The sequence below is a fragment of the Ornithorhynchus anatinus genome, chromosome 10 (assembly GCF_004115215.2).
Source record: "Ornithorhynchus anatinus isolate Pmale09 chromosome 10, mOrnAna1.pri.v4, whole genome shotgun sequence".
In the NCBI taxonomy this organism is placed as follows: Eukaryota; Metazoa; Chordata; class Mammalia; order Monotremata; family Ornithorhynchidae; genus Ornithorhynchus; species Ornithorhynchus anatinus.
In genome coordinates this window covers 42,717,698-42,741,592 of record NC_041737.1, presented here as the reverse complement: position 1 = coordinate 42,741,592, position 23,895 = coordinate 42,717,698, and the positions used below count along the sequence as shown (strand labels likewise).

Here is a 23,895-nt window from a genome sequence, read left to right as displayed (position 1 = left end):
GATTAATTGATTGATTGAATGGCACCTCAAGAGGACATTTGGTCCATCCCCTTGACTCCAGACAAGTAAATGAATAAATTATAAAGGTCAGATGGTCATCTAATCTTTTTTTAAGAAACTTCTCCAATAGTAACTTTCCGCAGTAGCCTGTTTTAATGTTTCATCCCTAAAAGGAGTCAAGAAGTGGACATTTAAGGAGTTCTTTCTTATATGTCCAACTGACCATGATCAGAGGCCACTTAGACAAGAATGAATCTCCTAACTCCCAGTCTTGACTTCCACCTAGAGTGTTCAGTATTACTACATAAAAACAGTGGTATTTGTTAAGCATGTGCAAGCACTGTGTACTAAGCCCTGGGGTAAAATACAAGATCATTCAGTCATATTTTTTGAGTGCTTACTATGTCCAGAAAACTGTGCTAAGTGCTTGGAAAGTACAATTCAGCAACAGAGACAAGATAATCAGGGCAGACACAGTCCCTATCCTAGAAGGAGCTCACAGTCTAAGGGAGAAGAGAGAACAGGTATTTAATCTCCATTTTGAAGATGAGGAAACTAGCACACAGAGAAATGAAGTGACTTGCCCAAGGTAACATAGCAGACAAGCGGCGGAGCTGGAATTAGAACCCAGGTCCCCTGACTCCCGGACCTGTGCTCTTTCATTTAGGCCATGCTGCTTCCTTTAGTGAGCCTGAAGCTTGGTTCCATAGTTACTTTTAATCTGCCTCAGTTTTGTCTGGGGGAAAACTCTGGGTATAAGCAGAACTCCAGTCCAATAATGATCTCCTCTGTCAAATTTTCCAGAAGACAAAGAGTGGCAAATCATAAAATTAAGTGAACTCTTTCTCCCCCCAAAAATATGGAAAATTTTCCAATTTAAAAGTGCACCTAGCTGACAAATCATCATGAAATTAGTAAGAATTCCCAAGTTCTTGGAATTCACTTTCTCATAGCAGAGATGATTGATTTCAAGAGTGATATTGACAGGCCTTTTCAAAGTGAAAAGCAAAGAGATTGAACCCTATGAATGAACTTGTCTCTGGATACAGGTTAAGCAGTTTACGGGCACATTAATTATTTCAGGAAGTCTTGGAACTAGACATTTGCCCATTGACCGGTGGCCTGGAATGAAAACTACTGAATGCAATTCTTCCTTCCTGGAAAGGGGTGAACCTGCTGTTTTGAGTTTGCATGGTGGAATTAAGATCTGGGTGGGATTGGAGATTGCTTTCACTTCTTTCTTTTTTTTTTGATGGTATTTGTTATGTACTTATTATGTGCCAGGCACTGTACTAAGCGCAGAGGTAGATAGATACCTAGGTAGGTATCTATCTACAAGCTAATCAAGGTGGACAGAGTCTCTATCTCACATGGGGCTCACGGTCTTAATCCCTATTTTTTACAGATGAGGTAGCTCAGGCACAGACAAGTGAAGTGACTTGCCCAAGATCACACAAAAAAATGGAAGAGCTGGAATTAAAGCCCAGGTCCTTCTGACTCCCAGGCCCATAATGATTACAGTACTTGTTAAGTGCTCACTATGTGCCGAGCACTGTTCTAAGCACTAGGGTAGATACAAGTCAATCAGGTTGGACACAGTCTCTGCCCCACATAGGGTCCACACTCTTAGACCTCATTTTACAGATAAGGTAACTGAGGCACCGAGAAGTGAAGTGCCTTGTCTAAGGTCACACAGCAGACAGGTGGAGGAGCCAGATTTAGCACCCAGGTCATTCATTCAGTTGTATTTATTGAGCGCTTACTGTGGGGAGAATACAATATAACAACAAACAGACATTCTTGCCTACGACGAGCTCAGTCTAGAGGTCCTTCTGACTCCCAGGCCCGTGCTCTATCCTTTAAGCCACACTGCTTCTCTAGACTCATGCTCTAACCACTAGGTCATGCTGCTTCTCTCTTTCTCCACCCCCACTTTCTCCTTCCCTCCCTGCACACTGAAGAAGACGCAGTAACGACGCACAGAACAGGCCCTCCCGAGAGCCTATGTAGAGATCTGTCATTTATTTATGTATATTAATGCCTGCTTCCCCCTCTAGACTGAAAGCTCGTTGTGGGCAGGGAATGTGTCGGTTTATTGTTGAATTGAACTCTCCCAAGTGCTTAGTACAGTGCTGTGCACACCGCAAGCAGTCAGTAAATATGATTGACTGAGCCTACTGCAGTTCTTGGGTGTGCTCAGGGCAAAGCAGCAGGCCCATGCTGCCAGCGGTTCTGCCCCCCACCCACAACCAATTACCCGCCATTATGTCACTCCCCTCCTTGCTACCTCCGTGGGAGAGGTGGAACTGATAGCAGCCCAGGAAATTAGAGAAGCAGCCATGGCCTCGTGGATAAAGCATGGGCCTGGAAGTCAGAAGGATCTGGCTCCTAATTCTGGCTCTTTCAATTGTCTGTGGTGTAACCTTGAGCAAGTCACTTATCTTCTCTGTGCCTCAGTTGCCTCTTCTGTTAAAAATGGGGATTAGGACCATGAGCCCTATTTGGGACAGGGACTGTGTCCAACTAGATTAGAGAAGCAGCGTGGCTCAGTGGAAAGAGGCTGGGCTTGGGAGTTAGAAGTCATGGGTTCAAATCCTAGCTCTGCCACTTGTCAGCTGTGTGACTGTGGGCAAGTCACTTCACTTCTCTGTGCCTCAGTGACCTTATCTGTAAAATGGGGATTAACTGTGCACCTCATGTGGGACAACCTGATGACCCCGTATCTCCCCCAGTGTTTAGAACAGTGCTCTGCACATAGTAAGCGCTTAACAAATACCAACAATATTGTTTCTACCCTAGTGCTTAGAACTGTTGCTGGCACATAGTAAGGGCTTAACAAATGCCAATAAAAAAATCAATGTCAGTCACTAATAGTATTTACTGAGTGTCAATTGTTTGCCAAACACTAAGTTCTTAGGAGAGTACAAAAGAGTTAGACATGATTCCTGCCTTCCAAGACCTTTCAATGCAGTAGGGGCCATAGACACTAAAGTAACTTTCAGGGAGGGGCAAGCAGCAGAGTTTAAAGCTATGTCCATAGGTGACTTGGAGGAGAGAGGGTGGTGTGAGTATGTAAGTGCTTATGGAGTGATCATTCAAATGCGTAGGAAATGCCAAAGTGTTGAAATGGCAGTAGAGGGGAAATGTGGTGGGGAGCTGAGAGATTAATCTGGAGGAGATGTGATTTCACTAGGGCTTTGAAGATGGGGAGAGCACTGATCAACCCATGTGAAGCAGGGAGGGAGTTCCAGGCAGGAGCGAAGGTGTAAATACGGGGTCGAGGGTGAGAGAGTTGAGAGCAAAGCAGAATGAATAGGTTGGTTGTGGAAGGATTGAAAGGCTTGGGCCGGGTTAATGGGCATGGGGTGAGGCTAGAAAATGGGGAGAGAGCAGACTGAGTGCTTTAAAACTGATAGTCTTGAGAAATAGCATGGCCTAGTGGAAAGAGAATAATAATAATAATAATAATGTTGGTATTTATTAAGCGCTTACTATGTGAAGAGCACCATTCTAAGCGCTGGAGTAGATACGGGGTAATCAGGTTGTCCCTCGTGAGGCTTACAGTCTTAATCCCCATTTTACAGATGAGGTAACTGAGGCACAGAGAAGTTAAGTAACTTGCCCACAGTCACACAGCTGACAAGTGTCAGAGCCGAGTTTCAAACCCATGACCTCTGACTCCCAAGCCCATGCTCTTTCCACTGAGCCATGCTGCTTCTCTAGGAGAAAAGAAGAGCCTAGGAGTCAGTGAACCTGGATTCTAATTCCAGGTCTGCCACATTTCTGCTGTATGACCTTAGGCAAGCCACTTAAGTTCTCTGTGCCTCAGTTACCTCCTCTGTAAAATGGGGATTAAATCCTATTCCCACCTACTTAAATTGTGAGCCCTATGTGGGTTCAGGCCCTATGACTAACCTGATTATGTTGTATTTATCTTAGTGGCTCGAGAAGCAGTGTTGCCTAATGAAAAGAGCACAGGTCTGGGAGTCAGAGGACCTGGGTTCCCATCTCAGCTCTGCCACTTGTCTGCAGTGTGACCTTGGACAAGTCACTTAGCTTCTCTGTGCCTCAGGTCCCTCATCTGCAAAATGTGGATTCATTAGCTGTTCTCCCTCCTACTTTGACTGTGAGCCCCATATGGGACCTGATGATCTTGTATCTACCTCAGCACTCTGTACTTGATAAGAGCACAACAAATACCACAATTATAATTACCACAATTATTAGAGTCCTTGGCACCTAATTGCTTAACATGTTATTATTATTATTAATGCTAATAATAATAATCAGTGTTCAGAGGGGAGCATGTGAAGAGCGAAGCCCACACTTATTGCAGGCAGAGTATCAGGGAGGGGAAAGAGGATCCCATCAGCTCACTTTCTGCTTCTGAGGCTGCTTGCTCCCTTGTGAAACTCAGTTGGCCAAGCCGGACTAAATGATTTTGCATTGCAGATTTCTATGTGCCATAGGTCCGGAGGAGGGCATCCTGAGAAATCCTGCCTGTGAACCTGAAAGATTTTTTTCTAGATTTAGCTCCCAGGACTTCAGATCTGGAATGGTAATCTTCCAAGTGTCCCTCAGTGCAGGAATGGCATCACCCAAAATACCTACTATTCAGGCAGCAATTTATTCGGCTGGCAACATACAGAGTACTTGGGTGACACCAAAGAGCTGAGTTTTGTCATTAATCCATCAGTGGTATTTATTGAGCACTTGCTGGGTGCAGAGCACTCTACTAAACGCTAAAGTCTGGAGCACAAAAATTTAAGGAGTTAACATTCTTAGCAAGCTTTTCAGTCATGAGAAGAACAGGGCCTAATAGAAAGAGCATAGGCCTGCTAGTCAGAGGATCTGGTGTCTAATTCTGGCTCTGCCAATTGCCTGATGTAGGATTTTAGGCAAGTCACTTGCCTTCTCTGAGCCTTGGTTTACTCACCTGTAAAATGGGATTAAATACCCATTCTCCCTCCTACTTAGACTGTGAGCCCCATGTTGGGCTGGGATTCTGTCCTACCTGATTAACTTGCATCTACCCCAGCACTTACAACAGTGCTTGACACCTATTAAGCACTTAACAAATACCATAATAGTAATAATCCAAAGGAAAGATTGAAAAAATGAAAGTACTAAATTTAGAACATCTTCTTGAACCAGAAGAAATGATCACTATGTAAAGGAAGGGCTCAGACACAGATAATGTTGCCTGTCCAGGAGATATAACTGTGCTTGTTACCATCCTCTAAATGAGATATAGGGCACTGGGGGTGGAAATATATATATGGGTGGAAATCCCCAGACTCTGAGACAAGGCTAAGTGTTTTTCCCTTAGCCTTTCTAATTGTTTTGGACTTTAGTGAGCTGCCCGTCCTATATACTGAGGGACTATGGTCCAGGGGAGATGGTCCTCTAGACTGTAAGCTCATTATGGGCAGGGAATGTGTCTAAAACTCTGTGTACAGTACTGTCCCAAGCACTTAGTAGAATGTTCTACACATAGTAAGTGCTCAATAAATGCCATTGATTGGTTGGTGATCCCAAGTGGAGGTAAGCGGAGAGGAGGAGATGGCTGAGAGAAAGAGACTCATCATCCATAGAAGAGTCTTATGCTCCTAAAAAGAAGCAATGGTTCAGCAGGATAAAATAAGCTTTGAAAATGCGGATCACCTTCCCCCCAGGAAAATGCCTTCCCTTTCTCCGTCTGCCTTCCCAAACCTTACCCACCGCACCACCCCCCAGCCAGGGCAGGGCAGTGGTGGCACAGCCCTTCACCCCTTTCCAAAGTACAGCCTTGCCACTCTTTGTAACACATCACGAGACCACCGTGCTCACCCCAGGAATAGTACAGGATGTTGTTATTGGAATTGGAAGTGTGTTGTCACAGCCGTGGGAGACACAGTATGAAGCAATGATATTTTGTTTTATTGATTCCAAATATAAAGCAAAGCAATTGGAAGAGAACCATAGCTGCAGAGTAATTTTGGCAGGCTGTCACCTTCTTCCTGAATTGAATTTGCCTGTTGTTGTACCATGGAAATTTACATAGGTAAAATGGATTAAAATTTAAGTTATCAAAGGGAAGTGAGTGCACTTGGGAAAAGCGCACATCATCCTTCATTGTAATTGGTGAAAATTCTGCCCAAAGTCTTTTTACTCAAGAACTTTATAAATATGAATTTTCTTTCACAGCATAAATAATTCTGGTGATGCTGCTAAGAGAGAACTAAATTGATTATCCATTTGTAGGTAAATAAACTGCCCTTAGAACTGAGGTGACTTCCATATAATCACAAATTGGCAAAATCTTTTGAGAAAAATTGATTTTTTGAGAGAAATTTTCCAGTGGAAAATCTGTTTTTTGATTGGAATTGAAATGGGGCAAAGCAAACCCTTTAGTGTGAAACCAGTGTTTGTGGGGATTGTCCTGAAAAGACAAATGTAATACTTTTAGAGCTACAAATCATTTGTGCCTTATGCCCCTCCCCAGAATAAAGTCAAGGGTATTTATTAAGTGCATGCTCTGTGCAGAGTACTGTACTAAGCATTTGGGAAAATACAATAGAGTTGGTAGACATGATTCCTGCCCACAAGGAGCTGACAGTCTACAGGAGCACATCCCAAGCACACAGTACAGTGCTCTGCACACAGTAAGCACTCAATAGATCTCATTGATTAATTGATGCCTGACTATCAGTTGCATGGCAAGCTTTTCCTCCCATCCTTAGCTCTTCCCTCTGTCCCTGCTACTGCCCTTGGGAACTCTGAGAAAAAATGGCCCCATCAAATTGATAATGTTACACATAGAGAAAAGCTGGGTCACATGGAGAGCTGTTTGTTTCCGACCTTATAGAGTCTGCTTGCCCACTATTGACTATCACAGCAAGAAGGAGCTGAATGATTTCATGCGAAGAGAACTTGTCTTCTTAGAGGTTGATTGGGAGGCGTTAAAAGAACAACTTTCCCTATAATAAATAAAGATGAGATAATGGAAGAATTCAAAAATTAACCAATCAAAAATGAAATCAGCTGAAGATCTCCAAGTGTCAGGGTCAAGCAGGAGCCAAACACCAGCTTTTTGGACCTCCAACAAACCCTGGTCCGCTGCTCCATTTGAATTAAAACAAAAAGAACTAGATGTAAGTTTCCCTTTTGTTTGATTGAAAATCAAAGTCCTTATATGCCATGGAGGAAAATGGGTATGGGATCTTTTTTCCCCCCAGGTGATCATTGGTCTTTCGCTGAAATCACAGGCACCAAGTCCAAAGAAGGAACTTGGCACTTCAGGAATTCTGCTTTCCCTGTCAAGGCTGGGAGTTGCTGGGAGCTCACAACAAGAGTTTGTACAGATTCCACCTAAGTTAGATTTCTTTTTGGAGTTGGGGTGATTTCTGAGAGGAAGGAGACCAGGGCAGCCACTGGGCCCAGTTTGAAGTTCCCAGGCAGATCCCAAGGAGATGGGAGGGATTAGTGGAAAGAGCGTTAGCTGGGTCCCTGAGCCTGCCCCTCATGGGATTGCCCATCTGGGCCTTTCCACCCATGCTTGAATGACAGGCCTTGGCTCAGCCAGTCCAATACTGTGGAGTGGCAGCTCTGTGTCACTCCAAGTCCTGGGTTCTAATCCCAGCTGTGCCACTTGTCTACTGTGTGACCTTGGGCAAGTCACTTAACTTCTCTGTGCCTCAGTTACCTCATCTATTAAATGGAGATTAAGACTTTGAGCCCCATTTGGGACAGGGACCCATTTGGGACAGGGACTGTGTCCAATCTGATTTCTCTGTACCTACCCCAGTACTTAGTACAGTGCCTGGCACATAGTAAGTGCTTAACAAATACTATTTTAAAAAAGTCCAGAAGTGGACAGCTTCAGTACCTAAGATGTCACCATCTTGGCTTGGTATGATGCCCTCAGGCACCAGATCCCTCGGGATTGACAAGCTGAGGAAGAAATAGGGCTTGCAGTTGTTTTTGCTTGTTTCTTGATTTGTTTTTTTAATTCCTTCAGAACCCCCTAAACCTAAACCAGGAAAACTCCAGAATGAAGTTTGTATCAGGCTGTTCTCAGCTGAGATTGTACATGGCAAAATATCTGCCTATTCAGTTTTAATTACTTTTTTAAAAATCTGTTTCATGAACCATCTTGGGTAGCCAAAAGTAGCAAACATTTTCAGTGTTATTGTTGACAAAAATATTCCTTTTAAAATTGAAGTATTGTGGCATCAGAATGTAAAAGAAATGGTAATTTTTTTTTTTACCATGGAGTCAGTTATTGGCCTAATTTCAAAATTTGTATTTCTGATCTGAGCTATATAGTACTATAAAAAATGTAATAAAATTAGCTGTGAATTAAGTTTTACTAGACAGGTAGTGCCGTTACCATATGGAATATAAAGTAAATAATTGAGCATTGTTATGCTCTGTGAGAGGTAATTTCATTATTAAAATATTTGACTTCCACCTGATGGAAAATGTATCAAGCCCATCAAAACGTTCTCTATTTTTAAAAAAAGAATCTTAAGAACTCTGTGCTTTTCTGTAAGGTATGTATTTAAAAAGCGCTTAGTACAGTGCTCTGTATACAGTAAGCGCTCGATAAATACGATTGAATGAATGACTTTAAAAAGCAGAATTTTTCCAAATATTCTTTGACATTTTCAGAACTAATTTTTACATTTCAGCAAAAAGACATTTTAAATGCAACCTGCTTCCAAAAAGATAATCAGTGTAATGCATAAGCTGAAAGAATGTTTCCATTCAATGTCTTCCTACATCAGATTGCCTCTGAAAAGTGTATTTTTCTGTAATTCACCTATTGAGACCAGTATAGCTGGAGTAGATTAAAATATACCGCAGTTCCTAATCAATGAGAAGCTGAAGACTTAAACAGAAAATAGAATACAGATTTGTGCTCCAGCCACGGTGCCGTTTTTTATTTCATCATCATCATCATCATCATCAGAAACCACATTCTTACTGAACCCATTTGCTAGCAAGCACTGGGATGGGTGACCCCTATGTGGTCTCGTGATTCAGATTTGGGAATATCAGCTCTAGAAGGTCTAAGGCATTGTGCATTAGTATGTATTGAGTCCGCTTTCCAGGTGGCAAAACAGCTGAACCTTTTTTAATAAAACTTCCAAAATAAATCTGAAGCGCCTGTTCCCAGCCCCCAAGTGTTATATTTAATCGAATCATCCTTCCACTGTTGTAGATTAAGCCAGAAAGAGGATTGTGAATATTGCCTATATTTGTTTTGTATTTCCACTAGTCAACGGAATCGTGAAATTCCTTAACTACTTCACTTTAACTTGCATGAAGAAAGCACGGTATGTTGCTAAATCTCTTTTCACCAGCACTGCCGAGAAACAACTTTAATCCTTGTTAGAAAATTGCAGAGTCTCGGGCTGACAAAGAGCCCATGCTTGGGCTATTGTGAGAGCCCCTGGACCCTAAGAGAGGAGCCCTTTACAGCTGCATGGATCCAGCTTGGCTCAGCTGTACTATTTAGGAGAGGAGGTTTGTCAATTTCTATTGACAATGGAGAGCGTTTTTCAGGGCCTGTAGCAGTGCTCACCCAGTTGGGGATCAATGCTGGCTATTCAGGCTGCACCCTCTTTCATTGCTTTGGTTTGTTAATTCAAGACTAAAGGTCTGCCGAGGGGGTTTAGGGTGTTTAAGAAAGCTGATGAACTGAAAGCGTTTATAGCACTGGTGTGGCAATTTCCATAGTCAGAGGCAACTCCTTGCACTGAGGGAGTTGTGTCCTTGTTGACCTCCTTGTTATTAAAAATGCACAAGTGCTGCGCTTCTCAATATTTCCACACTCTTTCATTGTCAATACCACCTTCTGAGCCCTTCAGCTTGTTGCTTGCTCTAAAGATCTTCTTAGATTGGGTTTGAAAACTTCACCTTAAACACTAGATTAGACTGATGTTCTGTTTTCCGTGCTCCTGTTGATTTGTTGAACCTTCCAGAGCTGGATAGCAAGTAGCAGCTTGATGGAGAGACGGGCTGCTAATGTGATTTACCAGTCTACAGTCATGCACAATAAGTGTGAATAAATACAGGGGTCTCGCAGAGTCAACCATAGTCTTGCCTTTCCTTTTATTTTCCCTTTAAGAAAGATAGCGCCAGAAAATGAAGCGAACGATGCATGCCCTTACAGGTGTTGGATGAGCCATGAATAAGAAAAGAAAATACATAATTTTTGTTAAAGTGGTCGGCCGCTGTTCTGTGGTGGTGGAGAAAAAAATAACATAATATTCACTTATGCTGTATGCCTCTGTAGACTGCAGCAGAGAATAAAGCCGTAATGCCATACCATTGACTTCGGGGAGAGTCCAATGCCCTTTCATTGTCGTCCCTTGAAGGAAAAAGGGAAGTCGGGCGGCCGAAGCATAAATGTCTCAACGTGGTCACTTTTTGGAAACAGTTGCCATTTTCTAGGGGCACGGTCCTGGCTCCCCTTTCCTCCCCTTCCCCAGCCCCCACCACCTCGTCCTCGTTGTGTCCCACAGCGGGCAAATTCAGCCACCCCGGTGGTCAGAAGCAAGGCCACTCACCCCGGCCCTCAGAGAGGCCTCGGCCCCAGGATTTTTACATCGATTTCAAAACAGGAAATGAGGAAGCCCCTGCTTGTTTGTTTGTTTGTTTGGCTGTGGATGTTGAGGCAGTGGCTCTGAAAACATCTTGTCCATGCGGCGATACCAGAAAAATTCATGCCAGAGCCCAAACGGTGTCTGGAAGCTGCCAGTTGCTATCCACTCCTCCGCAAGAGCAGGGGCCTCTGAGTCTTCCTGAAATTCTTCCTTTAACATGTCCAAATCATTCCAGCGACAAACTCTGAATGTGCCCATCCGCAGTTTGTTGATGGTTGACTGCTAACATACACTGCATTAGATGCTTAATTACGCTAATGATACTGCTGCATTATAACTTCAGAATTTTGAGGTTTAATTTTGATGTGTAATGGCATATAATTTATTCCCAAATTATTTTCCTTTAAAATCATCTTCATCATAGGTATCCATAATTTTAATAGAGCAGTGTATAATTGCTATATTAGCTATCATTTATCTTTTATATTAAAAATGCCCCTTCTTTTGATTATCTCTTAATGCAGTCATCTTTGTGCAGGAGAACAGAGTTAAATTAAATTTAAACTCAGAGAGGTTTTCTTTCAGAACAGAAAGTTTGGGCTGGAGAAATATTAAGAAATGATTTTAATTTCTGCTAAGTGTTTTCTAATGACTGGTTTCATACTGGAAGTGAAGGAAATGGGTAGGTCCAGCAGAAGTGCTGATTAACATTGTGACCAGAATTTTTCTTCCCATTATTTTCATCTCTCAGAGAAGTGTTTCATTTTTCCTTTGAGCAAGCAATACCGTTTCAAAGCCTTCCTGTCCTGCATAACTGTCGCAGCCGGAGACGCTGAATTTTCCTCTGGGAAAAATAATTAATTCCTATTTGTTCCTTAGTGGATCAAACCTATGTATCCATTTTTCCTTTAAGTAGAATTAAAGTCAAGAGATTTAGAGTGTGGAGAAGCAAATAGTAAATACATGAATTATGTCAAAGGAGCTGGGGTGAAAGTCTGAATGTCCGTGAGGGATTTTGAAATCTAACAGGTCAACAGAAACCATGAAGTGAATCACTCAAAAGCATTCGCTGAACAAAATGTCTTCAGGTTATTATGGGTTTTAATGTCAGGTTTCATAAAACCTGTTATCCCTGATTTTTTTTTAAATCTCTATAAGTAAACAGGAGAAAACGGCAAAAATAGATTTATGTTTAGCAGAAGGAAGAATAACAGATCAATGACAGTTATGTTTTTAAGTAGCTCAGAGGGAGAGTCCATTCATACCATATCAATTTGACAAGCCCGTATCGAGCAAATCAGTTATTTTATTTTTGGAAAAATTTTATTACCACATGTATTAAATGTTGTGTATTTGTTCAGTATAAACACGTATTAGTAGAGATAAATTTAATGAAATGTGAAACTAATTTATTTTCTCAGGTTTGTAATTAAAATACCTTTTTTCTTCCTGCTACATCAAATTACATGAGAGCAACTTTAATAAATACCAAGTCAATATTATACAAAAATCAGGCTTCATATCATTAGAAACAGCTCTCGGAGTTGATTATGAACTACTGGCTTAGACAAGATATGTTTTGTTACCTTAAGAAAGGATTCTTAAATAGATATTCAGTGTATACAGTACTCAACATGCCTTAATGTAGTATAACAAAGAGAACTGGTTTGTCATATACTAAACGCTGTCTGCAACTGGACATGGTTTGGCATCTGTCTACCTGATATTTTAGAGCATTAAGCTTTAAGATACAGTTAATACTCCTAACCCTACATACAGTAGCTGTGCATGGAACTCTTTTAACATATGTACCATTAATGCTAGGGTCTCTGGCCCTTTCTGTAGAGACAGGCACAATGTTTCTCTTATTTACACATCTGCGGACATTGTGAAGGGACAGGAAATTACATTAAGGAAGGATTTAAGTTCCTCCCCTGTGGAGAGACCTGCAATAAACAGGGCCAAGACGTGAACTCTCCAAAAAATGTAATTTCTTCCAAAATGAATCAAATCCCTTCCTTTACATACTTCGACCAACCGACATCTGTTAGGTAGTTTATCGAAGAACCAGGAATACTTCTTAGGCCATGTCACTCAGAACTCTGTAAATCTTTGTTCATTTCATTCGGTCTAGAAAAGACTTGGGGTACCTAATGACCTGTAATAGGTAGAGAAGCTTTGATGAGAACATTATTTTTGGAGCAGCAGCAAGCAATAATACATTTTTGACACCATTCTTTTAAAACGTCTCCAGAAAGTATTGACTTCATACTAACAAAGATCTGTGGAGTCTAAAACATTATCTTCTTTGGATTTTTCTTCCGCGTGCGGTATAGAATGAAAAACCCTAAAATCGTGATCTCCCAAAATGTAAAATACTTTAACTGCTTCTCCCTGCTGTTTGAGCAATCCAACCAGCCCTCGAAGCATGTATTTAATACCCATTGTTACTCACAAATTACACGTCAGGCTGGTAGACTGTGGAGTGCAAAACACTGTTTCTCATGAATATGTTACCGCTGAAAGCCAGAACAGTTAGTGCTAATTCATGTAAAGAACAGTCCAGGTCAAGTTAGCAGATTTCCTAGCAAAACATACAATTCTCTTAACAGGAAATTATAGCATTATTGACTTCAAGTGCTGATCTGTGGTCATTTCAGAGTGTTTCATTACCCCTCATTACCAAATCTGTTAAATGAATACTGCAGATGTGTTTTTTTTCCCCCTATCCTTTTTTCCAGCAATGGTATAGCAGTTCCATGAAACTCATTTGTGTGTGGTTGGCTGATAGATTAGACCTCCAGCTTCACATCTACCAACTGAAGACTCTCATCAAGATAGTGAAGGTAACAAAGTGCATTTGGATATAATTGCCTGATCAGGGTTACCTAAAAAAAAAAATTAGGTAAAGTAGTTGAGAGATAAGACAGCAATCACTTGCACATCTGAAGTCCTGAAAGGTAGAGTGGAAAAATGTTTTTCTCAATGGAAATGTTTGTCTTAACTATAAAATACCAGAAAGTAGAAGTAATAATTGGCCTTATTTTCTCTTGGATTACTAGTTCACCGAATATTTGTTTTACTGCATTCTAATAAATGAACACAAATGCCATCCTTTCTCCACTGTAATTTTCTGCAAGAAATCGTATGTCATAACTACAGGAATCCATGTTCCCAGAAGTGGTGTTTGCTATTCTAAATCCCTCTTACTCTAGTAGGTAGGTAAAAGGACTATCCCAACATTTAGTACAGTGCTTGTCACATAGAAAGTGTTTAACAAATACAATAATAATAATGATATCTAAGCTATAGTGTTGAAAACAATTTGCAGAGCAGAGATATTTATTCTGATAGTCGAAAACTATGGTAAATGAATCTGGAGTGTCAGAAGCTGCATCTCATTTAGAATGAACTTCCACTTCCTTGTTTTTTAAATGTAACAGAGAGATTGGGAGGAGGTAAGTGAGGATATACCAATTTTGAATGACATTCAAGCCCCAGGTGATCCTTGGATTTGAATTGTACAGGCTAGAACTATTAAGTAGGTTCACAGAGTCTGGATAAATGATTAGACCAGTGATTCATGATGGGTTACTAGTGAGAAAGTTAGGCGGGTAAAGGGAAAAATGTTAAGTTTGTTAGATGACTCGTCTCTAGCTAAGAGAGGGAAGTCAACATGAACATCCTGATGCCATTCGTTCAGTCGAATTTATTGAGTGCTTCCTGTGTGCAAAGCACTGTACTAAATGCTTGGGGGAGCACAACACAACAATAAACAGACTCGGTCCCTGACCACAACGAGCTCAGCTTTTACTGTCAGAAGCAGAGTAATAATAATGGTGGTATTTGTTAAGCACTTACTATGTGCAAAAGCACTGTTCTAAGCGCTGGGGGGATACAAGGTGATCAGGTTGTCCCACATGGGCTCACAGTTTTCATCCCCATTTTACAGATGAGGTAACTGAGGCACAGAGAAGTGAAGTGACTTGCCCAAAGCCACACAGCTGACAAGCGGCAGAGTCGGGATTCGAACCCATGACCTCTGACTCCCAAGCCCAGACTCTTTCCACTGAGCCACGCTGCTTCTCTCTGAGCCACGCTGCTTCTCTACTGGTTGGACAGACCATGGGTCTGATCCAGTTATTAGTGTCGCTGTTGTGATTGTGTTCTTACATACCGCTTTCAGGGCAACAGGTTGGCATACTGTTCACAAATACTCCACTGCTCAGGAGATGTTTCTAGGCTGCAAATGAACTGTGTGGGACTTCCATGTGACTGGAGTCACCACCCAAGCAAGTCAGTGGCCCTGATCATGTGACCCCAATGCCAGAAACTGGAACTACCCACTCTTTTGGCTTTCACTTGTCTGTTCCTGCTGATGGTGATGCCACCAAATTTCAGTCTCTCCATATTAGCGCTGCTGAAAGAAAAGCAAGCATTACAGTGGCAGGAATAATTTGTTGGGAGATGCCGAGAATCCAGTCCGCTCTTTGAGCAAATGGATTGGACTAAGGTTTGCATTCTTGTGTTCAGTTTTAGCTCTCTATGGTATTAGGCAAGGATCCAGATTTAAAAATTAAAAGGTAGAAAAAACAATTAATTCAGTACATTGATCACTGTGGTGTTCACTGAGCACTTACTGATTCAGAGCAGTGTATTAAGCACTTGGGAGAGTACAGTACCATAGGGTTGGTAGATACAATCCCTACCCTCAAGGAGCTTACTAGTTGGGCTGTCAGTCAGTCAATTACACTTATTGAGCGCTTCTTGTGTGCATAGAGCACTTTACTAAGCACTTGGGAGAGTACAGTATAACAGAGTTGGTAGACATGTTCCCTGCCTACAGTGAACTTACAGTCTAGAGGGAGAGAGATTATTATTACTGTAATTATTGGTATAATAATAATAATCGTGGCTCTTTAAGCCACAAGCCTTAACCCAGGACAGATGTCATATATGTTCAGAGTTAAAGTATCCCAGGATTCAGAATAGACTGGACCTCCCCATCACCAATGAAACCCCACAGAACAGTGAGTTCATTGACTCTTGGATATATGCGGTGGTGTCAATACTCAGGAAGCGCATTAATGCTATCAGTCCAGTGGAATGAACGTGGCTCACATAATCAGGAGACCTTGTGTTCTGCTCCCAAATCTGCAAGAATAGAAATGTCTTCTGGGGCTACGCCATCCATGGCGAAGGTTTCTGATCAAAGAACCCACCAAGGGCATTCCACAAAGTGAATGGCACCAGCAGGAATCCTGAAAACTCATCCACCACAGTGGGCGTGAAGACCGCAACGGTTGCCAAAGCAACCTGCTAAGATGTGACATCATGAGCACAACACCAGCATAGCATAGGCACCTATGCCATGGTCACTTCGGCCATAAATGGGTCTGGCATGGAAAAAATTGCATAGACCTAACAGCGTGCCTCACCGCAACCCTCCTATCTATTCGTTGCAGTCTGCACAGCCACAGAAACACAGCTGGCAGAGGCGAGAGTGTGTGGAAAGTGCTACTCAAAGCCACCATCACTTGAGTCATTTCTCTCATGCAGATTCTCAGACCTGGAGTCTCGGACCTGAGGCTCCTGCGTCTTTGATGCAGAGTCTTTGTCATCATCGCCGCCGTCAATTCCCCATCAGCCCATCAGATGGAACTACCCAGCAACGTCAGTACTTGGCAGTCCTTTTCTCCAAGGCTCTTAAAGCATCTGTCCAAGAACTCCAATACATTTTGGAGTGTGGGGATCTACACTAATGATAGGACGGAAAAAACATCTGCCAATAGTGTTAATGGCGCTAATGATATCTGACTTGCTCTCCAGGTAGCAGCAATTCAGAGTTGACCCTGGTTATTCCATCACTTCTTGGGATGTCAGCACTGTTGTAATGTCCATCTGGAGCGTGGTAGGACCTGCATTATGTGCAGTTTTCTTTTATATGAGAAGCAGCATGGCTTAGTGGATAGAGCACAGGCCTTGGAGTTAGAAGGTCATGGGTTCTAAACCCAGATCTGCCACCTGTCTGCTCTGTGCCCTTGAGCAAGTCAGTTCACTTCTCAGTGCCTCAGTTACCTCATCTGTAAAATGGGGATTAAGTCTAGGAGCCCGATTTGGGATAGGGACTCTGTCCAACCTGATTTGCTTGTATCCACCCCGACAGTTAATACAATGCCTAGGCACTTAGTAAGCACTTAACAAATGCCACAATTAATATTATCATTGTTATTAAAAAGGGATAATTAACCAATCCTATTTATTGAGCACTTACCATGTGCAGAGCACTCTCCTAAGTGGTTGGGAGAGCATACTATATCAGAGTTGGTAGACATGATTCCTGCCCACAAGGAGCTCACAATCTGGAGGAAGAGCATACTGACTTCTTGCTCGAGTAAATGGCAAATCCTGTATACATGGAACCCTGGATGGGAAGAGAACTCAACCCCCCACACCCCACTCTTCCACCTAAGGCCAGACTTCAACCATCCTAGATGCATCATTTTGTTGAAACACTTCATTCACGATACCACCTATGTTGATTTCCCAAAAGGACCTACCCTCAAGCAATTTAGGCTGTGAGCCCCTTGTGGGTCAGGGATTGTGTCCAATCTTATTATCCCATATCTACCCCAATGTGTAGTACAGTATTTGGCATATAGAAAGCCCTTGAATATCACAATTATGATTTAGGTCATTATTATTTCATTTGGCTCTTACACTACCTGAATCCAACTTTACCTCATCATTTTCTGATTCCTCTCATGATTAGCCTCAAGCACAAATTGATATCTATTCCCCACCCCCGGCTTTGTTATCTTGAGTGTGCAATTTTCCAGGTGACTTTCATAACTGATCCCACCCGACATGCTTTTATGTAGAGAAGCAGCGTGGCTCAGTGGAAAGAGCACAGGCTTGGGAGTCAGAGGTCATGGGTTCAAATCCCAGATCAGCCGCTTGTCAGCTGTGTGACTTTGGGCAAGTCACTCAACTTCTCTGTGCCTCAGTTACCTCATCTGTAAAATGGGGATGAAGACTGTGAGCCCCACGTGGGTCAACCTGATCACCTTGTATCCTCTCCAGTGCTTAGAACAGTGCTTGTCACATAGTAAGCACTTAAATGCCATCATTTTTTTAAATTATTATTATTACTGATGGGATGTTTCTTTCTACCAGCAAGCATCCAATCCATTTCATTGAGGGTCTACAATCTTTTTCCTCAGGTCTCTGGGCCAGGTGCCCAGCTCATGTGGCCATTTGAGATGCCCAGTTCGGGGACATTGTACTCGAGGCAGTCAATAGGCTCATGCCAAATAATTCATTTAGAACCAACCCTGAGAGGATTTTTCAGGAAGAATCAAGATTCGGGAAGAAAACTTACTTGAAATGCAGCAGAGTTTGAGTTGCAGAATGTGGAAATGTCTCCAAAAGCAATTTGGGAATTGGGATTGGCAGAAGGGATGATTCACAAAAACAGAAAAGTCCTTCAGGAGGCCGATGCACATTGTAGCTGCATTGACTGAGCTTCTCTTATGTGCAATGCCCTCTAATGAACTCCAGTTATGCTGTGCACCTTCTGTGGGCAGAGAACTGTACTGACCAATTACTCTAGGCAGAGTGCTATACCTATATAGAGGGTCTTTCCAGCCCTCCTTGGGGGATTTCAGGTCTTCTTGGAGACCTGGGATAGGCATGACTGAGAATCCAGCCCCGAAAGCTTGTTGTTGTTGAAGGTATTTGTTAAGTACTTATTATGTGTCAAACACTGCTCTAAGCACTGGGGAGATACAAATTAATTAGGTTGGGCAGAGTCCCTGTCCTGCATGGGGCTCATAGTCTTCAACTCCCTCTGTGTCACCCCGACTTGCTCCCTTTATTCATCCCCCCTCCCAACACCACAGCACTTATGTATGTATCTATAATTCATTTATATTAATGTCTGCCTCCCCCTCTAGGCTGTAAACTCATTGTGGGCAGGGAATGTGTCTGTTATACTGTACTTTTCCAAGAGCTTAGTACAGTGCTCTGCACACAGTAAGTGCTCAGTAAATACAGTTGACTGACACATTCTTAGATAGAAGGGAGAGCAGGAGAACTGAGGCACAGAGAAGTTAAGTGACTTGCTCAAGGTCACACAGGAAGCAGTTGGCAGAGCTGGGATTAGAAGCCAGATCATCTGACTCCCAGGGCCATGCCCTTTCCACAAGGCCATGCTGCTTCCCTACCCCACCCCGCAGCTAGATACTCATGGGGCCCTAGTCCCATCACCTTTGTGCTGGTGCCTGGGATCAAGTGTGAAGCGCATGGAGGGGGCAGGGCAGAAGAGGCAGAGAGGAAAACACTTGCCAGCAGTGAGAGTAACAGATGCTATGTGAGAACAAGGCTTTTTGTCAGAAGACCTACAATGAAGGATGTGGTTTAGACCGGCCAGGTTGCTCTTCACCAGAAGGTGACACTCACTTTCCAAATCCTTGCCTGGTTCCCCTTGTGAATTGGTGACAGTATCATTGCAATGAAAGTAGGGCCCAGAAGACCATGGTCCTTTCCCTCTTATTTGGATTTTTTTTTTCCCTCCGTGGACAGAAGTGGAGAGACAGAGCATGCCACCAGAAGGCACTCCAGCTCCATCCCCCTCTTCTCAATGGGCACTTGTGAGAAAATGATCCAATAGGATTCTGTCTCTCTGCAAGATAGAGAAGAAGCTTGCAAAGATATTTAGAAGTCCTCAGCTTGGAATTGCTTTGCCTATCCTGGGGGGAGATTATTAAGGTTTTTCTTCCCTTTGCCACCTACCATGGACATGACTTTATGAACAGGCCTCAGTTCTCTAACTCCAGAAAGTCTGTATGAAAAACAAGCCTCTTTGCAGCCCTGACAAATCTGTGTTTGAGGAAAACTACACTTGAAAAGCGAACGAAAGAAAGGATTTATAGGAGACATAGGTTTTAAGGGTACATGAACTCTGCAACTTGGCTTTGGTTTTTGTTTAGGGGGGTGCATCTCCATAGAAACTGATATTACAATTTTCTTCTACCTATAATATGCAAAACACTGGAATCATTAACCCATAATGCAGACTCCAAGCTATGGACAATATGACAGAAGGATAAGAACTTGTCACTTGAGAAGCAGTATAAATAATGTCTCAAAGTATTTGCAACTGTTGTTTGGCTACATGTTTGGGATTCTGTATTTTTGAGAGGATGTGTGTGTGTGTACGTGCGTGTATGTGTGCATGTGTCAAAGTGTGAGAGAGAGAGAGAGAGAGAGAGACAGTGGAAGATGGGATAACTACAGAAATTTTCCTAGGTGCCAGGCGGCCCTATTGCTTGCAAAGTAGGCAACCCAACCAACTGCCCAGCATGCCAACCCAACAACCCATACCCACTGACCATTCCCACTCTTCTTCCTCCTCTGCTATTTTCTGGGGCCAAAAGTAGTCACTGCAGTGCCTGGGTACTAGGAGTGTGCACCTGCTCTAGGAAGGGAAGAAAAGTGATAGTGGTGATGAATTATGGCTTGTATGGCACCATCCTCACTCTTTCTGCCAGGTAAGAGGCTAGTCAGTCAGTCTTTTTTTTATGGTATTTGCTAAGCACTTATGTGCCAGGCACTGTACCAAGTGCTGGAGTAGATACAAGCTAATCAGGTTGGATGCAGTCCCTGACCCACATGGGGTTCACAGTCTTAATCCCCATTTAACAGATGAGGTAACTGAGGTACAGAGAGGTTAAGTGATTTGCCCAAGGTCACACAGCACCAAGTAGCAAAGCAGGGATTAGAACTCAGCTCCTTCTGACTCTCAGGTCCATGCTCGATCCACTAGTCCATGTTACTTCTCTGTCTTCTGCTACTGTGGTGGTGATTCCTCTGCCCCAGCAATTTGCTTCGTAGACAGCTACTCTGCAGATGGATTTTTCCAAGAAATAAAGTTATTTTTAATGCCAACAATGGAACAGGTTCTAATTATCTCATTTTGAAAAATGCAACAGTTTGAGAATATTTTCTCTTCTCCTTCCAGAAAACCTACAGAGATTTCAGGTTGCAAGGAGTCCTGGAAGGAACACTGAACAGTAAAACTTACGATACTCTTCATAGCCGTTTAACTGTGGAGGAAGCCACAGCCTCCGTTTCTGATGGTGGGGGACTTCAGGGCATCACAATGAAAGACAGTGATGAAGAAGATGAAGGATGAAGTTAAAGGGATTTCTCCATTAGGGACTTAGCGTTGTTTATTTTGTAACTTGTCCTTGTAATTGTGTTTGTTTTAACCAGGTACAAACAATTGTAATTCATTCCACATCTTTCTTTCCCCAAAAAAAAATTTTGAAGTAGGGTTAGAGGCAGGAGGCTTGGGGAAGATCAATGTGTTTATCCTCTCTCAATGTCTCTCTTGGTTTAAGACTGAGAAAATTTGGGGGTTCAGATTTTGGCTCCATTTGTGCTTGAGATATGTACCTTTTTGTTTAAAACACGTTGCCATTTATTTCTGTAAACCCATCGACTGGTGATGTCTTGTGCATAAAATGAAATGTATCTCATTCTACAAACTTTCCGGAAAATCATTCTTTAAAAATACATGTTATCACTGTGCTGAATATTCAGTGCCCTTGTTTTTAAAAGAAAGTGTACTTTCAGATTTATACTCTGTTGTTAATTTGTCATGATTGTGATGTGCATTAAACTTTAATCTTGGTTCGTAATGCTCTAAGTATTTTAGTAGACTCATCAGGGCCATCAAATATATCCACAGATGACTCTGGAGAGCCTGTGTCATTTCATTCAGAGCCCATCTTGGCAAATTTTAAGGAAATCTGACACTGACACCAACATACCAAACAATTCTATTTCTGTGTGCAACAGCGAGAGTTTGCAGGCAATAAGAATTCATTTTGTCATGACCACTTACGTATGTATTTATTTGTATAGAATTCAAAATAAAAGATGTTTTCAATATTTCAAACCTCAAACTCCATGTAGTTTGCTTTTTTATGATTTTTTTTTAAGTGAGAGGTTCGTGAATAATGTGGAGAGAAGCTCTGGAAATGTGTTTCCCAGGAATTCTCAGGAATCCTAAATGGAAATTGTCTGCAATGACAGTTAAATTTTGGTTCAGGTGTCTTTCTGTAAATGTCAGGTTTTCCTCCCCGTGTAAATTGGAGGAAGTTTTTCTTTGATTTCCTCTCCTCCGGGAGGAGAGCTCGAAAAAGGAAAGCCTCGGAAAATCCAAACGGTACCATCTCTGTCTTGACTCGGACAAGCCCCTGGGACAGGTCTTTATGTAGTTTTGAAGAAGGGCAAATAGGTTTGACTATTTGCAACAGCTAACGATTTTCCATTTACCGTCCAGGTAGCCGACTGAAAGGGTTTATTTAAAGGTGGGGTGAAAAAGAAAATCTACCTTTGGGCAGGAAAAGAAAAAAAGAAAGATGAATGCGTGTTCCCAGGCGGGGAGAGCCACGGAGGGGGTCATGTAAAATTGCTCTGGTCCAGCTGTGTGTCTCTTTCAGTGTCCACGGATTTTTTCTCTCGAATTCTCTTCGGCTCCTTTCAGTGTCCTTTGCCCGCCAGAAGAAGGATTTCCCGGTGCTGCTGGAGGAAGTGTTCGTGCCAAGCGCACTACCGGGGACCTTCCTTCGCCCTCTCCGCCCCTGACCGGCTCCCAGGCATCTGGAGAAGTGGGCACCGGGAGACGAGAAGGAGTCCTGCTGGAGCGGGAATGGCATCCCTTTCTGGGTGATTGGGTCCCTGGGCAGTGCATCGCTAGTACGTCCAGGGAAGGAACCGTCCACTCCGCCCTCGGAGGTCCGGCCCAGTCCTCGCTGCCCTCCACCCGGGGGCATGGAATGGGGAGGGAGGATCATTCGTTCATTCAATCGTATTCATTGAGCGGTTACTGTGTGCAGAGCACTGTACTAAGCGCTTGGGAAAGTACAGTACAACAAAAAACAGTCACATGCCCTGCCCACAATGAGCTTACAGTCTAGAAGAGGGGGGAGACAGACATCGATACAGATAAATAAAATGATAGATATGATATGAAAACGTGTTGTGGGGCTGGGATTGGGGGAAGAGCAAAGGGAGCAAGTCAGGGCGATGCAGGAGGGAGTGGGAGATGAGGAAAAGTGGGGCTTCGTCTGGGAAGGCCTCTTGGAGGAGACGTGCCTTCGATAAGGCTTTGAAGGTCGGCGGGGGTGGGCGGGGGAGTCATTGTCGGATTTGAGGAGGGAGGGCCTTCCAGGATCCCTGGGAGCCTGGAGCGAGCGGAAATTGAGCGAGAGGGGAGACCTCCGGGTGGGGGGCGGGGGGGCGGACAGCTACCCGTGCCGGGGGTAGCCAGGCAGTGCGGAACGAGCTTGGATACCTGGAAAGCGGGAAATGAGGGAATCTCCCAACTTTACGCAGCCTTTTTCCCGGGGAGCCTGAGTCAGCCCGGAGGAAAAGAGAATGGTCAGTCCGACCGACCCTGCTGACCCTTCCCTGCCCAGCTCCGATGCGCCAAGCCCTCCCCAACACGCATCATCACCCGCAAACTCCTCTACACTGTCAGCCACGCATTTCCCCCCGCCGACACACCAAGTCAACGCTCATATAGGCGTAGGCACATATATGCTCCACGTGCCCGCACGCTGCGCCTTAGAGATGCGTATGCACGTGCGGGCAGCCGCGCTGACACACGTGAACTCACTCTTGCCCGCGTGTGCACACCCGCAGAGCCGGGCCCCCTGTTTGCCCTTGGGAGCCGAGGCCTGGCCCGGCTCGGACACCGGTCTGCTCGCTCTCCCTGGGGCTGGCCCTGCTCGGACACGGGTCTGATGGTTCTCCCTGGGGCTGGCCCGACTCGGACACGGGTCTGATGGCTCTCCCTGGGGCTGGTCCTGCTCGGACACCGGTCTGGTGGCTCTCCCTGGGGCAGGCCCGGCTCGGACACGGGTCTGGTGGTTCTCCCTGGGCCTGGCCCTGCTCGGACACCGGTCTGGTGGCTCTCCCTAGGGCAGGTCCTACTCGGACACGGGTCTGGTGGCTCTCCCTGGGGCTGGCCCTGCTCGGACACCGGTCTAATGGCTCTCCCTGGGGCTGATCCTGCTCGGACACCGGTCTGGTGGCTCTCCCCGGTGCTGGCCCTGCTCAGGCACCGTTCTGGTGGCTCTCCCTGGGGCTGGCCCTGCGGGGATAAGGTGCCTCAGCTTGGCCTGCGGCCGGACCCGGTCACGGAGGTGAGAAAGAGCTACCCACTCGGTCCGAATCAGGGGAGGCACTGGCCCGGCCAGTGGATGTGCGGGGAGAGCGTGGACCTCGGGCT

The 23,895-nt window shown here is 43.8% G+C and overlaps 1 protein-coding gene across 16 annotated transcripts in view; it reads left to right on the top strand.

Moving 5' to 3' along the window:
- CADPS2 (calcium dependent secretion activator 2) overlaps positions 1-21,562 on the top strand; it is a 371,011-nt gene extending 349,449 nt beyond the window's left edge. For 9 of the 16 annotated variants that reach the window (XM_029073511.1, XM_029073500.1, XM_029073498.1 and 6 more), the window contains 2 exons: positions 13,334-13,438; positions 20,614-21,562. In XM_029073511.1, coding sequence (XP_028929344.1) covers positions 13,334-13,438; positions 20,614-20,787 — 279 coding nt within the window. In that variant the 3' untranslated portion in view covers positions 20,788-21,562. The remainder of the gene's footprint in view (positions 1-13,333; positions 13,439-20,613) is intronic. The other 7 variants (XM_029073512.2, XM_029073504.2, XM_029073513.2 and 4 more) reach the window with 1 other exon arrangement.
- The last annotated feature ends 2,333 nt before the right edge of the window (positions 21,563-23,895 follow it).